Here is a 15,488-nt window from a genome sequence, read left to right on the forward strand (position 1 = left end):
TATTCAGGAATGATAAAGTACACAAAGATAGAAGAAGATCTCTCCTGTTTAAAACAAAGCTTTCAGTTGTACAATCTCAGACAGCTTAGTTCATATTCCATGCAAAGGGGAACATGAAAGTGTTAACCTCACAATAGGACCTAAAAAAATTATTTCAGCCATCTGTATTGTTCCGAAATATGTTAAAAGGATTGTAGAAATATTGGCATTCATGCAGTGAAGGATTATACCAGGGGTGATTTGGGTGGTTTCCCAGGACCTAGATCTCTGATAAATATATGAATAAAATAATTTTATTTAAAAAATGTTGCTATGCTCAGATTTGCTGAACACAATTGCTAAGACAGCAAGTAATTAGTTTTAGTTTAAATTTTAAAATGTTTGATATGGGCACACTGACTGTTTACTTCTGTGGAACCTATCATTTGCACATGTGCGCTTGCACAGAATTGACTGATGATACTGTTCGGGTGATTTATTTATTATTACTTTATGTATATAAAGAAATATTTCTTTACTTAAATAAATGGTTTGCAGTAACTTATTGTAAAGCAGCCACAGGCTTCTGCTTGTTGCCTTCCCATGATTCATTGGATGGCATTCAGTAGAATGTCTGTGAGGGTATATTAAATAGTTGCAGATATCAGGTCTGAAATAGAAACAAAGGGTCATGGCAGCCTGAGCCACATTTTTAATACTTGCAGTCAGCCAGATATGGGTGGTTAGCAAACAGCTGGGGGGTGGGCATACTGTATGCTTGTGTGAAAAAGAGCCAAAATACATCGGCTCAGGTCAGGCAGTACTAAAGAAAATCAAGGAAATATAGTCAGCTGACATGCCAAATCTGTGTCTAAAACTCCATCCATCCACATCCCCTTTTTCCCATTTTTGAACATGGGGTCGGGGTGACACTTCAACAGTGACAATCATCTAGAGCCAAGGTTTACACCACCATGTGGCTAGCCCTGTTACAGTAGTTCATCCAAACCCCACACTCTCATGCACATTTACACCTATGGCCAATTTAGAGTGCCCTATCCAACTAATGCATGTCTTTGGAATGTGGAAAGAAACCAGAGCACTTGTAGGAAACCCACGCAAACGCAGGGAGGACATGCAAACTCCACACAGAAGGATCCCAACTAAGAATCAAATCTCTTGCTGTGAAGCAACATGCTATCTGCTGTGCCACTGTGCCTGCCACCCCATGCTCAGTTTACCTGCCACAAATGCATTCTGAATACAAGCAGCAGGGCTTGATTATGCTAGTTCCCAGGTTATCATAGCTAGTCTGCATAGGGTGTAAGATCAGGCTCTCCCCTGTTTATGCACCACATGACTGTATGGGGGTCTGTGATGAGTAACCATCTGTGTCTGAAAATACTGTGCTAAAGATAAACAAATAAAAATAAAACTACCTGCTTAATGCTGCAATGTACCACTACAGGCTGGTACTTGAGTTTTTTACAGGACTAATGTATTTTTATGTAAAGCAAGTTGGAAAGGCACGGTTTATGTGGGCTACTGCCTCAATGAAACAAAGTTGAGGTATAGTATGTGCCTCACATTTTAGACTCTTCCTCATAAAATTTGTAGGCTTCTGGCAAATCACTGAGGAATGTTGTCACTAAATAATGGTAGACATTTGAGGTTTTTATGTCATGTCCTTCAGAAAATATACACTAATGCAAAAGTGTTATTCTAACTACATTCTAAGTATTTAAAAGCAATATTTAATATCTGTTCTTCATTTTTGGCCTTTGTCCCTCATTATTTCTTTGTCCCTGATTCTTATGATAAGAGGTAGACAGATATTTTTTAATCGCAATCACATGAGGTGAATACTGTAAAATGGGTTTAACTTCTGGGTGGGGGCTGAATGAAGATAAAAGTAACCTACTGTCATCTCGTGGCTTTGAACGACTAGTTTGCTTTTATGTGAAATAAGTTGGAACAGTTTACTATCACTTGTGTGAAGCAAACTTGACATATATAACTGTGTGCATTAATATTATTATTATTATTATTATTATTATTATTATTATTATTATTAATTTGTTTATTTATTTTTACTACAATTAAATATCTAAAATGTTTGATGGTTACAGGGGTCTGTCTGTGGATGGGAATAACTGACCCTGCTGTCAAGATCAAGCTAAGCAATCACTAGCCTGGCTTCATGCATTTGTGAAATGCAAATCAGAATACTTTACTGTGGCCTTTTTATCACAATGAGACATTTGAGGTGTACATATTCAAGTAAGTACAATTGATGTACATTGATGCATTATAATGACAATAGTCCGAGTGGTCTTTTATGGCTGTTATATCTTACTCTTGTTGGAAAACTGTTTTAAAACCACGCAAATTTAAACTAAATACACACAAATTTTGCTTTAATTTGTACGGAAGTATACATTTTGTGTTTTCCAGCAGATAAGTATACATTTAAAACAATCAGTAATTTGTATTCAAAAGAACATACACATTTATATATGATCAAAAATGGGGGAGTGGTCTGAAAACTGCACAGGGTACACTTAATCCATCACTGCATGCATAGCACAGACACAGCATTGTCCCATGTTTCCACAAAAATACTGGACTGTCTGAATACGAGAAAAACATGACATTTCACTGTGTTTGGTGATTTAGACCAGAATACACATTCATCAATGAGTACTAAAAAGCATACATATAAAAATATTTAAATATGCCCATCAATAAAACAATTATCCAGTAAAAATAAATCAATTAAATTAACAGCCTCCAATTATAATCTAGATTGAGATCTGAGGGACATCATTTGAGTCTCTGATTTCCTGTGTGTGAGACATCTACAGATTGAGTCCATAAATAGTAGTGGAGGCAGCTTCAAAAAAAGATGAGGGATGGATCAGTAGAAATTGCTAATCAAGGCTGGCAGACAAATGTGAACCAAAAACTATGGACAACTCAGTGGGACGCAGAAAGGGAGAAAGAAATAATAGAAAAGTGGGACTACAGGAAAGGATACCACAGACCAAAATCACACATATGTAAAAGAGGTTAGCTAGAAAGCCTTCAAAAAAACTACCTAGAACCTGCTAGATACAGAGTCACAATGGAATGTCATTGGGGGCACCTGATTTATTTTAAGGAATGAGCACCTTGCTGCAGACATAACCAAGGGTGCAAACTGTACTGTGAGCAGCTTTGAGCACCTACAACCCAAGGCAGAATGTCATAGGGAACATCCAACCTTGTCACATTGCAATGGAAGTACAGGATCATGGATGAGTTCTTTAAGGAATGGTGTCTTACTGCAGGTGTAACTGAGGATATAGACTGTACTGTGAGCAGATCACAGCACTTATAATGGACATAAAATGCTGGTCAATTATGCTTGTCCTTCTAGTATAAATGGGAAACTCTAGTTTGACACTATTCTTTTAGGGGGGTCTATGTTTTCTTTTATTTTTGTCTAATGTATAACTGTAGAGAATGTCAGTAAAGCCTTGTGACATACTCCAATTCAGACTTTTGTAACTGGACACCTTCAGGCCCCTTGTTGTCACACTTCCCAATGCCACACCCACATACATCTGCATAACATGCTCACATGCACAACCTGTCCTACACACCCTTAGAACCAAACTGCAATGCACATGCTATTGTTTCTGTCCTTTAGCAGCCAGACAACTTATAAGACCTAACCAACTACACTAACTTCAGACCTGGCTGAAAGCCTACTTGACCAAACAGAGCCAACACAAATGTCTCATTTTGGGCCACATCACCAGACTACACACACACACACACACACACACACACACACACACACACACACACACACACACACACACACGCACGCATGCAAGCACGCGCACACACACACACACACACACACACACACACACACACACACACACACACACACACACACACACACACTCTGTCCTGCTTATTAAGTACTTTGACTTTCTGATGGCTTTAACAATTGTGATAATACTTGTATAGTATTACATGTTTTTTCCCCTACCTCCTAACTGTAACCTGTTTGACTAAACATTTATATATACTCTACTTAATCCTAATTTGTACTTTCTGCAAATATTGAGGCACAAACACCTTGATTAGGGGCAAATAATAAAGTATTAAAATTCATGTCAGTACTTTGGACTCTACTATTGTGTTTATTACATTTGAATTTTCATGACTTTTAAATGGTTTGTTTTCTTCTCCAGCAATCTGAAGAGGCTTCCATCTCAAATGCGAAAGTGTTGCAAAGACTTCCAAACAACTTTTATTTCTTCCCTGGATCATATTCAATCTAAGGATAGTGGAGTTACAACAAATGTGGACATTTTCTTTCTGGACTTCCTCAGCAACAACAACAGTGGATCAAAAATTAAAAAAATAAAAATAATCCCTTTATGCCTAATGAATAAGTTGGCACAATTATGAACAACATTTTTTAAACTCTGGTATTATTCAATGAGCTTTTCAGCTTGTAAATAAAATGTTTCCTGAAAAGGGGATCAAAGTATAGCAAACACACCAATCGGTCTCCATATTCTAATAAAGGAGTTTCTTCTCCTCCAGTCTGAGGCACATTTTTCTAAACAATCAGATTTGCCTTCCCAATCATATTGGGAAGCCTGGCCCACCCCACCTCCTTTCAATAGGATTTAAACCACCACAAACAGAGTTTTATTATCTGATGAAGTTTATCTATGATGAAAGTTATAATAAAGAAATAAACCATCTGATTTAAACCTACAGAAGAATCTTTGCAAATGTTTATTATTTTTTTGTTACTTTCTTACTGTACTAATAGGGGTCAAGAATACCTTAGTATTTAAATTGAAGCTAAAAGTATGGTTGATCATAGAACCTTAAAGGGTCACATTTCTCTACTTTGTTAGTCTGACAAGGACAAACTCCTTGTATGGGTTTGGAAAGCCTGATATGAACACCACTCCACTACAAACGACCTATTTACATTTTTCATTCACTATCACACCTCACCGATTTAATTCACTTTCTCCTTTTGCTTCATTCCACTGTTGATAATAATCATAAAAATAGCCTCATGTACTATACTCATTAAAAAATCAATATAAACTATGTCTCAAAGCAAACCCCCTCCAAGTTTAGTCTATATCAACATCCTTCATCCTGGAGGCACCTTTAGATGTGTTATGCTCAGCCATACATCACACATGATATGCACTCTTCACAGCCATTGTAATTAACGTATAGGACTAACAATTCCATCTCCTGCTTTTGTTTTCTTCTGAGATAAAAATGCTTTTGGTAGGTCTGCCTGTTAGCATAACAACAAAAGTCAAAACACAAATTGAAATACTTGCTTTAACTGGAAGACTAATTCCATTAATTTTAAAATATCATGCCACCTCCCATAAATTTATTGAAAGACAAAGCAATATAGCACAACTAGCAATCAGATATTAATTTCCATGTATTTTCTATTCCATCATCTCTTCACATTTACAAATTTATCCTTATAGTTTCCCCTCACATCAAACCATCTCTGGCAATGCAGAAGAAACAACACCAAAAAGTACAATAAAAAGAAAAATTTCTTCCATTAGGCCAAATACATTTGACATCCACTTCTAAGATAATCCACCTCCCTGTGATATTAGGTACTTTCTTAAACTGGAACATCTCACATATGAAGCCTGCCCTCTCACTCACAATTCTAATGTGGCAAATAATCTACTCTCTATAAAATCTTGCAGCAAAATATCTTAGAGAACACAGGACTTCATACCAACCTCTCTACCATGAAAAGGTTGCTTTGCTTTTAAATCAAAATCATTAGTTTGCACAATATGTCCAGCTCTTAGCATGCTGTTTGAACTAATTATGGGCAGTTAACACTTTCTTACCTAATAACAACTAAATAGGCACTTTTAAAGTTTTGATAGATAGCCTTGGAGAATGAGATAAACATATTTGGAACAATAATTAAATGTTAGGATGGTCAGTAATTTTACCAGACATTTTAGATACAACTGTATAACTTACAGAAATATTAACTTACAAATTAAATCTATGTGACCGCCTCAAAAACTCCAGCTTTACTCCATAGCATATCGCCTACTTCGAGGTGATCTCTGCCTAACATATAAAGCTATGACAAACCCAGAGCTGTTGGACATGCTACACCTAAAGAAATCCCAATCCCTCTGAGCTACACACTCTAGGAACCTAAATCATGTCACCACAATAAACAGGACACATTGGAGGGAGAGATTCCTGTCCCAGAGACTTCCTATACTCTGGAACAAGCTACCCATCTTTATCAAGCAAAGTTCTTCATTAGCACTCTTCAAGTAAAATCTTGATGAGTGGTTGGGAAATAGGAAATACACCCCGGGGATCACTTCGGTGTCTCTGCTGGACAGTGGCACAGGAAAATAACTTTCTTGGGTGGCGTAAGCTATGGAACCTTGCTGGCTAGGCTTACATAGGCCCTTGGGCTGATAGCCTAGTACCTACCTATGAACCTATGATAAAAAAATAGTTTCATACCTATTATAACTTAAAAATATTCCCAAACTCTCTCACTATTATTGTAAATCACAACCAATCAGCATCAATGAAAGAAGTTCCTTCAGATGAGATGTTAAACTGAGGCTCTATCTGCCTGAGTTGGTGGTAGGTAAGATGGATGTAAACGATCCCACTGCACCTATTGAAAAGAATAAGGGAAGTTCCCTGATGCCCTGGCTAAATTTATCCAGTAGTATAAACGCCATCTCAGGCTTCCATGTAAAGAGGCTACTAGCCTAGTGGGACTAACCCAGTCAACAAAGAATGAATAAATAAAATGTTAATTACACCTTGGATGGGAGCAGCAACACTGACAAACACCACAGTCATAACTATACAAGTTACAAAAATAGTATCTTACAAACACACTCCATATAATGTAAAAATATCCTACCTATTAGTATTCAGCAGGGGCATTCCCATTTATTATTAATCATCACTTGTAACAGGTCTCTACTAATCAGTATGCAAATTCTTTAGTAAAAGTTATTATTCATTCATTTTGATGACAGGCAACAGACATTTGTTAGAAAAATCTCAGATCCCCATTTAGGGTTGCAAACAGCATATTGCACTAACCGTAGATAACATATTTACAAACTTCATTACTGTACTAATTAGAAAAACACATTTCATACTGACTTGTCATTCTAACTTCATATATTTTTGAAGATAAGAAATCCTACAGATTGAAAGTCACTTACTTAAAATATTTATGACAGTAAAAGCTCTCCATATCAAAAACATCATATACTAGCCTCAGTATAGCATTTTAATCAACAAATAACTTACAATCTATCCTGTAGCAATAAAAAGATTCATTCTTTCTATCTGATACCATTGCAGCATGAATACAGAGAACAAATAAAACATATTTATAATATTTGCAGCATTACTGTAATTAACAGCAACACATTTCATAGAATCCTTCCATATTAAACTCATACATTTCTGAGTCTTAAAATATTCATGACGCTAGAGGCATGCCATGTCAAAAAGAGGTGGCATATCCTACATCACAAACTAAGCCCTGAAATAACACTTTGGCAAAAGAATAAACATATATAATCCTTTCTTACATGGATGAACAGTTTCATTTTTCATATCTCGTACTTCCTTACAATACTTAATTTCTTATGTCTCTGGCTCACATAATCACATAATCTCAGGTACAGCAGAAAAAAGTGATCAGTTTAGTTGAATAATCAGTTTAAAGGTTGGGACCTGCTACATCAAGTCCTAGAACAAAGAAATTGAATGGAGGAAAAACAGACATACATATACTAAGTTCGAGGTAGCCATTTTCTGGGATGTTCCTTTTTTCTGAGGTACAGAGATCCGGAGCTGGTATATATAACTCTGGGGGCTGTGGGGGGGCTTGCCCCACCCTGCAAATATGAAGTTTAAAGGAGAAGAGCAATCTTCGACATTTGCTCTTCTCCTGGGGGTTCAGTCTTTTTTTTTCACATCAGCACTCGGCATTTCAAGTACCGACATTTCAACAGGGAGCTGTTTAGCTGAGCAAATAGATATGTCTTGCAAGCCATTTCAGGGAACAAATACTCACATCTCTTTTTTGATCATAACCAATTTGTTCTTTGGACTCATCCTTGTTTATCACTGACCTTGAATGGTCTTCCACCTCAGAATAACCAAGCAGTTGCCTTTCTTCTATGACAGTTTCAGTCTCTTGAGGTAATTCTTTTTTGAGGGGGAGAGGGGGAAGTCATTTTTGCCTCTTTGCTTACAAACTGTCAAGCCTCTCCTCTCTCTCTCAGAAATACATTGTCTGAGGAAGTCATTATCTGGACAACAGTGAGGGTATTTTGTGGTCTTTCTGATATCCTAGCATTGACAGTTTTTAAATTTTTATAGCCTAACAACAGCCCTGGTGGTCAAGTGACGCTTGAATAACTGCAAGTATCATCTGTGCAGTCTAGTCCACACATGTGTGCTCTCCCACATACATAAAGAGGTGCTACTATCACCAACTTGGACAGCTATGCCTACTCCCTATATCTTGATGGCCCTGCACACTCTAGTAAAGGCACTGTCATCATAGCAGCAGCATTATGTGGGCAAGATCTCCCCAGATGGACATGTCCATTCCCCCCCTATCTGTACCATCAAGCATCTGAAATGTTACGTAAATGTATGTATCCTAGCCTGCAGTCAAGGCTTTATTTCCCTATGCCATTGTCACAGGCTAAGATGGTTATTTTGGTTTGGACATCTCAAAGTTTGCGTTCATAAGCACATACATGCCCACTGGTAAAAAGACTTTCAACACTATAAGGAATGTTATTTTATATTTACTTTTCTTGAACTTCTTGACTGCCTCAGCTAGTGGCTTATGTGCTTTCTAGGAATGGCAGGAAAGAGAAGAATTCTAAGGGTTACATCTGCTTACATCTCTTCAGGGACAAAGTAATGTACTTGTGAGCACAATCCTCACACTAGAATCTCCAACAGAAACTGGGTAATCGCACAGAAGTGCTTATCTGCAAGGCAGTCAGAGCCAACTGATCACTTCACTTGGAGGTATGGTGTGCATAACAAAGGTCTACTGTGCATAAGAAAGGTCTACTGTGCATAACAAAGGTCTACTGCGCATAACATAGGTCCACTGCATGACATCCTCTTAGAGACTAAATGCACAGGGAGTCCAAGCTTCAGAGAAATACCCCGGTCTTCCTCAGAATGATGTTGCTGCTCTAGGTGCGTTCATTCCTCATCCCAAAGGAAAGAATGAAGCATAGTATTAAGGAGAGAGAGTAAGCTCAGTGGTCAGATGAGGATTGGAGAAAAAAAAAGGTAGTCACTTACTCTGACTCACAAGGCACATACTGTTGCTGATACTTTCTGCAGTAGTGATATTCTCCTCCATTTTTGTTCAGTCTGAAGCAGTCATGCGGTGCAACCTTTGCATCTGTGTAACAGAAAACACAATGGTTTGTATCTCTGAAGCCAACTAGAGAAAACAGTTCAGTGCAAGTCAATCATTTGATCAGGTTCTTTCAAATTTCTAAACGCTGTGCTTTAGAAAATACTAAATAAGCAAATACTACAGTAAATAATGCAATGTCAGCCATGCAAAATACAGCTGATTTTGCAGTTTTGGAAATGCACAGTATCAGGGAAAATGATCAGCCCTTCAAAACTGTAGCATTTTGCAGGCAGTTTTATTTCTGATGTCCTTATATTTCGCACACAAAATCTTATTAACAAGAGGTAGAACTTTGCCATCCCATGTCCAAACTTTTAGCACATATAGTAAGCAAACAGTGATGGGAAAATCTACTGTATTAATAGCAGGAAAGCAGATTTATTTCTAGAATGAAAGGTCTACAATAAGGCAAAGATGAAGCCAAATTTTGTAACTGATGGAGAAAAATCCATTGAAAGATGAACATTGCTAAATTAATTGTATTTTAATACTTCTTCCTTATATTCCACTTCTAGCTCAGTATTAATTTAATTTAAACTTATTACTGCATAAGAGTGGTGGTGCTGCAGTAGCATTGTCGCCTCACAGATAGACGTTGTCCTGTTCGATTCTCAGCTAGAGCGTCTTCTGTGTGGAGACATGCATGAATGGGCGTAACTTCATTGAAGGTTGTGTGTCAGGGCTGGCAACCTGGCACGTAAAAATCTACTGCCAATCATTAGCGGACCGGAGTTCCACTGTGGTGACCCCTAACTGCGAAAGACACAACAACAACTGCATAAGGGTTTCAATATAATTAATCCAGTTTATATCTCTGAAGCCATGGGCAGTAAATTAAGCAGTTCATGTTCGACCACTTTACATCATGTTTCAAACTGCATGTCGTTTTCTGTGATATACTACTTCTATTAGAAATTAAATGTTGCGGCTATTAAAGAACAAAACAAATGGAGTGCTCAATCAACCAAAGTGGGATTCAGCAAAACAAGAACTGTGTATGAAACAGGAAAAGCCAGTTCTGCACCACAAAGTATAAAGTCCAAAACTTACTATATTTAAAGCACACGTATGTTTTTGCAATAATGCTTCCTCGGATGTATGAAAACCTTAGTTTAAAACATCAAGCTCTAAATAGTGAACCATGACCTTAAGTGACCATTCAATCCTTCAGATCATAAAAATGTCCAGACATTTTTTATGCCCCTTTTAACCTTTTGTTGCTTAATTTTCCATACAATTTTAGTGCTTATTGCATAGTTTAAATAAAGATCACTATCAGCTCATACCAGCATGATCCTACAGTATTACCATTGCTGTATCAAAAACATAATTTACTCCCTTATTCAGATACATCTTTTGAATGGGTCTGTATCAATTCATCAAATCACAAATCACTAATAACTGAACTGAGTTTTCAGTAAAAATTTTCCTAGGACTAACGAATGGTTGGCCACCATCTGGAATTTGCCCTTTTCCCCACTGTAGTGCAGTCTCAGAGTTGGTATATAGGTGTCATGTGTTATGGTTTTGTTCACGGTCACTAGGGAGAATTAATATTGGTTTGCTCTAAGAAAAATTTCCCTGAAAACTCAGTTTGATTATTAGTAGATTTGATGAATAGGTGTTCAACGAATAGAGGTTTGCTGATTTCTGATTCGACAAAGTAATTTACACCCCTTTTGAACTACCCTAAGCAAAAAGGTATGTTCTTCAGACTGATACTGCTCATGCTTTGCTAAAGTATTACTAAGAATACTTTCTTGGATATCTGAATAATATTCAGACAGTCTGTCTTTTTATATGCAATTAGTCTTTACCACATAAAATACATTACATTTTCTGCATGCTGCTAGATATACCTGGTCCTTCCTCACACCAGTTGTAAAAACAGTAATGCTATATTTCTTCCTAATTTATTTCTTTTATTTTACATTTGTTAACTGGGAAAGTGCAACTTGGAACAAAGCCAGTTTTCAGCAGAGGCCCGGGGAGAAATACTCCAGACGCATGTCTTTGTAACATGGGAGGAAACCGGAGCACCCTGAAGAAACCCACACAAACACAGGGACGACATGCAGACTCCACACAGAAGGCACCCCAGCCAAGAAACGAACTGGAGAACCTTTTGCTGTGAGGCAACCACACTACCGCTGCACCACTGCACCATCCTAAGTGTTAGACATACAAAATTATGCGAAATCAGGATGTATCCACACTGCTGACAGTTACAGCATGAATGTGTTACAGTGTTACAATGTTATTTGTGGGACTCAGAACCTAAAAAAAGTACTTATGAGCCAAGATGACTTTTAAATTGAGTTAAACTCTGATAACTCTCCTTATATCCACACGCCAGTGCTTCCATACTTTAACAACTCTAACAGTAAAAAAGTCTCTCTTATGTACTCCTTTACATTTGCCAAAAACAGCTAGATTATTTCTTGTGTTTAAGCTATGACCAGCTAAGGTAAAACCCACTTCAGTAAAGGGAATTGTAAACATTTATTGTCCCATATAATTTATCTGCCTTATTCGTCTATAGTTAACGTAGTGGAGACCTACAACTTATCACTACAGGACTCTCTTCTACAGAAGACCAAATGCTTAGTGTAATATTTATGTATTCTCTTTCCAACATATTTGTGTCTTTGGACCATCGCTGCAAAAACTAGTCCTCAATTTTAAGATGGAACTAACAATAGGATAAGGACATCCCTGCAGCTTGTGGTAATGGACCTAAATATGTTTTTGATTCAACAATAATGTTTCTTAACTTCTGTATTAACATGAACAGAGGCATCAAGGTTGTCATTAATCACAATACCTAGAAGAGCACCAAATAATTTCATGATTCAAAGCGTAGGGGTACTTATTATCTGATTAACCAAGATGCATGATTTTACATTTTTTACAGCTGTACCCAACTTGATGTTCATTTGTCCAGAGATGTAGATGATGTTAAAATCTTTGATTTTTTTCTGTTAGGGATAGAGCAATCTCTGCCAACTTTCCATCATCTGTAAATTCGGATACCCAGACCTCCTCACCACTGAACACGGTGGGCATAAGCATATTAAATAGCAAAATGTTCAACATAGAGTTCTGGGGTACTCCTGTATGAGCATCAAAGCACCAGGACTTAACAACCCTAATTTTCAAACTTGACTGTCTTGATGTTAACCACTCAGCAAACTGTAAGATGATATATGGCGTTAAGCACCAAGTTTGAAATGTTTTAGTAAATAGGTCAAATGGCACTATATCAAAAACTTTACTCCTATCAAAAAGCACTATATCCTCTAGTAAACAACTGTCCAGTGCCTTGATAGCATTTGATTAAAAAATCAATCAAGCCTGTGATACATGTTCTTCCATAAATAAAAACAAGTTGTGAAAAAAATCATTAACCTGCAACTTTTCTACCTCAATACATGTTAATTAGGTCCTCCCAAAACATTTTCCTAAAATATAAGTCAAGCTTGATTTATAATTTTCTTAATTACTCACATTTCCCACTTTATGCACTGGGACAAGTTGAAAGCACATGACTTATGTTTATATTCTTGGTGAATAAATAATACAGCATATAATACAGTCCTTAATTGTATTCAAAAATACTCATTTAAGTTGTCAGGTTCAGCAGCAGTAGAATTCTTATCTCTGTCTTGAATTCAGGGGGTGCTTTGATGAGACAAATTGCCAGAATATACCTTATATTGTCCAATTAGTATAAAATTTTTAGAAAATATGGCAGCTAAAATACTAGCTACCTTTTGCTTGTCCGAAATCAGGACACTGCCCTATTTTAATATTGGCCTGCTTGCACTATCATTAAGTCAAAGTCAAAGAAACTTTATTGTCATTCAGAACTACACAGCAGTGTAGCTGAACGAAATTACAATGCTTCGTTTTTAATGCAGGAAACAGTTGCACATATAGACAGAGAAAAATTAATAAAATATCACAGTAGAATTTTAATAAGTAGCAATTTGTAAGTAAAGTGGGACAACAGTGACCCACACCCATCCCAGAGCAGGAGACAAGGAACAATATGAAGGTAATATTGTCAAAGTAAAATTGAAACAAACAATAGCAGCATATCTATGATTAGACTGAATTATTGCACAGTTTGTATATTGCACTTTACAGTCCTTCAGTGTGTAGGTCAGCTACCTTAGTATTGCACTTAGTTATTACGCATCCATAAAATAAGCCCCTTGAGGGGCTAGTTATGTAACAGATGTCATGGTTCATTTTTCTTTTGGCACTTTTATTACAGTGACATATGTAAAAAAAATCATATACTGTTATCGGTGCAACAATGAAAATGCGGTCGCTGAGCTGCGAATGTACACAGAACACAGAACCAACAAGATTTAACAGATGGTTCACTTCGTATGATTTTTTTACATATGTCACTGTAATAAAAGTTTGTCATACACTTTATTACCTCGTAAGTCTTAATTTTGAATAGTTGGCAATTATTACATTAATGGTTCTTTAAGCAGTTCTTGTCTAAGAGGTGACAATTTCCACGGAGCTCCTTTTTGCAGTTGCTCAGTGGTAAGGTTGGGTGCACTTGTCAATATATATGTTATACATGTTTTTACAGCCCCACAAGTTTTTCTTGTCTGTATTTCATCTTCAGACTATCAACGAACATTGTTTCCAATGTTTATTTCAGGTTGGGGGAATCCACAGATGACTGTTCTATTTGCATAGGTAATTTCCCCTATGTAGATTGTGGGTGCCAAAAATGTACTTTTCTGAGGTGGTTACAACAGCATGTAAAAGACATATTTCACTTTTTTAAGGTGCATTTCAATGAATTACCAAAACAGTCCTGCATAAACGCCAGTCCTGCATTCACATGATGATACACGTACGCCGAGAAAAATTATCTCTTTCATTGCTGGGGCAGAACTACTGGCAGTCAGTTTCCATTATCAATGGATAAACTGCATTAATAGCAGTCAGACAGCAAATGAGGAACATTATTTTTCTAAAAGAAATGCTGTTTGACCTTTCTGTGTCGTGTACATTTGCACATTTCGAATGTTGCCCCGATAACAGAAAAGTACCTGAATTTCTATTTCCTATTTGCTCTTTTTACAAACGAATCAGGTCATATCTAAAACTTCTTGCTTTCTTTGTTAGTCTTGAACCAATAAATGTATTTCTTACATAAGACAAATGCATATTATCTTTAACAAACTAGGCCCTTGTTCCCTCCATCTGTTCCCATACCGCAGTATGCATGACAGTTAGTCTGCAGTCTGAACATTCTAGTTGAACTATTTAAATTACTAGCCGACTGCATATCAGAAGAGTTGAAGTTTGGTAATGAAATATGCCAATGAAGCACACTTTTACACCCTTGTTTCAACACAAATGAGTGACTTCCAATACATCTGCTAGAATGCCTTCATTGTTTACTAATCCTAAATCATTTCCAGACATGATAATGTTGTCTGAGTACTTGAGCCTGCCATTATTTAAAATTTTATATCATGTATTCCGTATCCCTTTAGGGCACAAAAAGTGACTTGACCTCTATCAGTTCCAGATACTCATGTTCCTGATAACCTTCAGCAATGAGTCATCTACGATCAGAAATTGTCGTCCTCCTTTCTAGTGACATTATACTTACTGAGACATACGGTGTTCATATAATGTGAAGCAGCCACATTAATTCACATGTATTAACAAGCCCATTAATGCTTCCTTCAATACAAAGTAAATTATTACCATTCTGTATAGGGTCAGGCATAACACCTTTACCATCCCCTAAAGTTCTTCTACATTTCTTCTTTTGTGTCTCTCTCTCTAGCATGCAAAGCATAAATCTCTTTTTGAGTGTACTCATTCACTCCTCCCAGGTTATCCCATCTATCTACAAAGAAACATTTCTTCTGTCCCAAGCAACAGTTTTCACTAGTCATATCTTGGTCAATAACATTCCTATGCAATTTGGACA

At 36.9% G+C, this 15,488-nt stretch overlaps 1 protein-coding gene across 2 annotated transcripts in view; it reads right to left on the reverse strand.

Moving 5' to 3' along the window:
- The window catches only part of LOC122789351 (disintegrin and metalloproteinase domain-containing protein 8-like), a 688,349-nt gene that overhangs the window by 141,025 nt on the left and 531,836 nt on the right, over positions 1–15,488 (reverse strand). For both annotated transcript variants that reach the window (XM_044056732.1, XM_044056731.1), the window contains exon 15: positions 9,391–9,493. In XM_044056732.1, coding sequence (XP_043912667.1) covers positions 9,391–9,493 — 103 coding nt within the window. The remainder of the gene's footprint in view (positions 1–9,390; positions 9,494–15,488) is intronic.

This window comes from Protopterus annectens, chromosome 14.part0 (assembly GCF_019279795.1).
Source record: "Protopterus annectens isolate FY-2018-M chromosome 14.part0, PAN1.0, whole genome shotgun sequence".
NCBI classification, from domain to species: Eukaryota; Metazoa; Chordata; order Ceratodontiformes; family Protopteridae; genus Protopterus; species Protopterus annectens.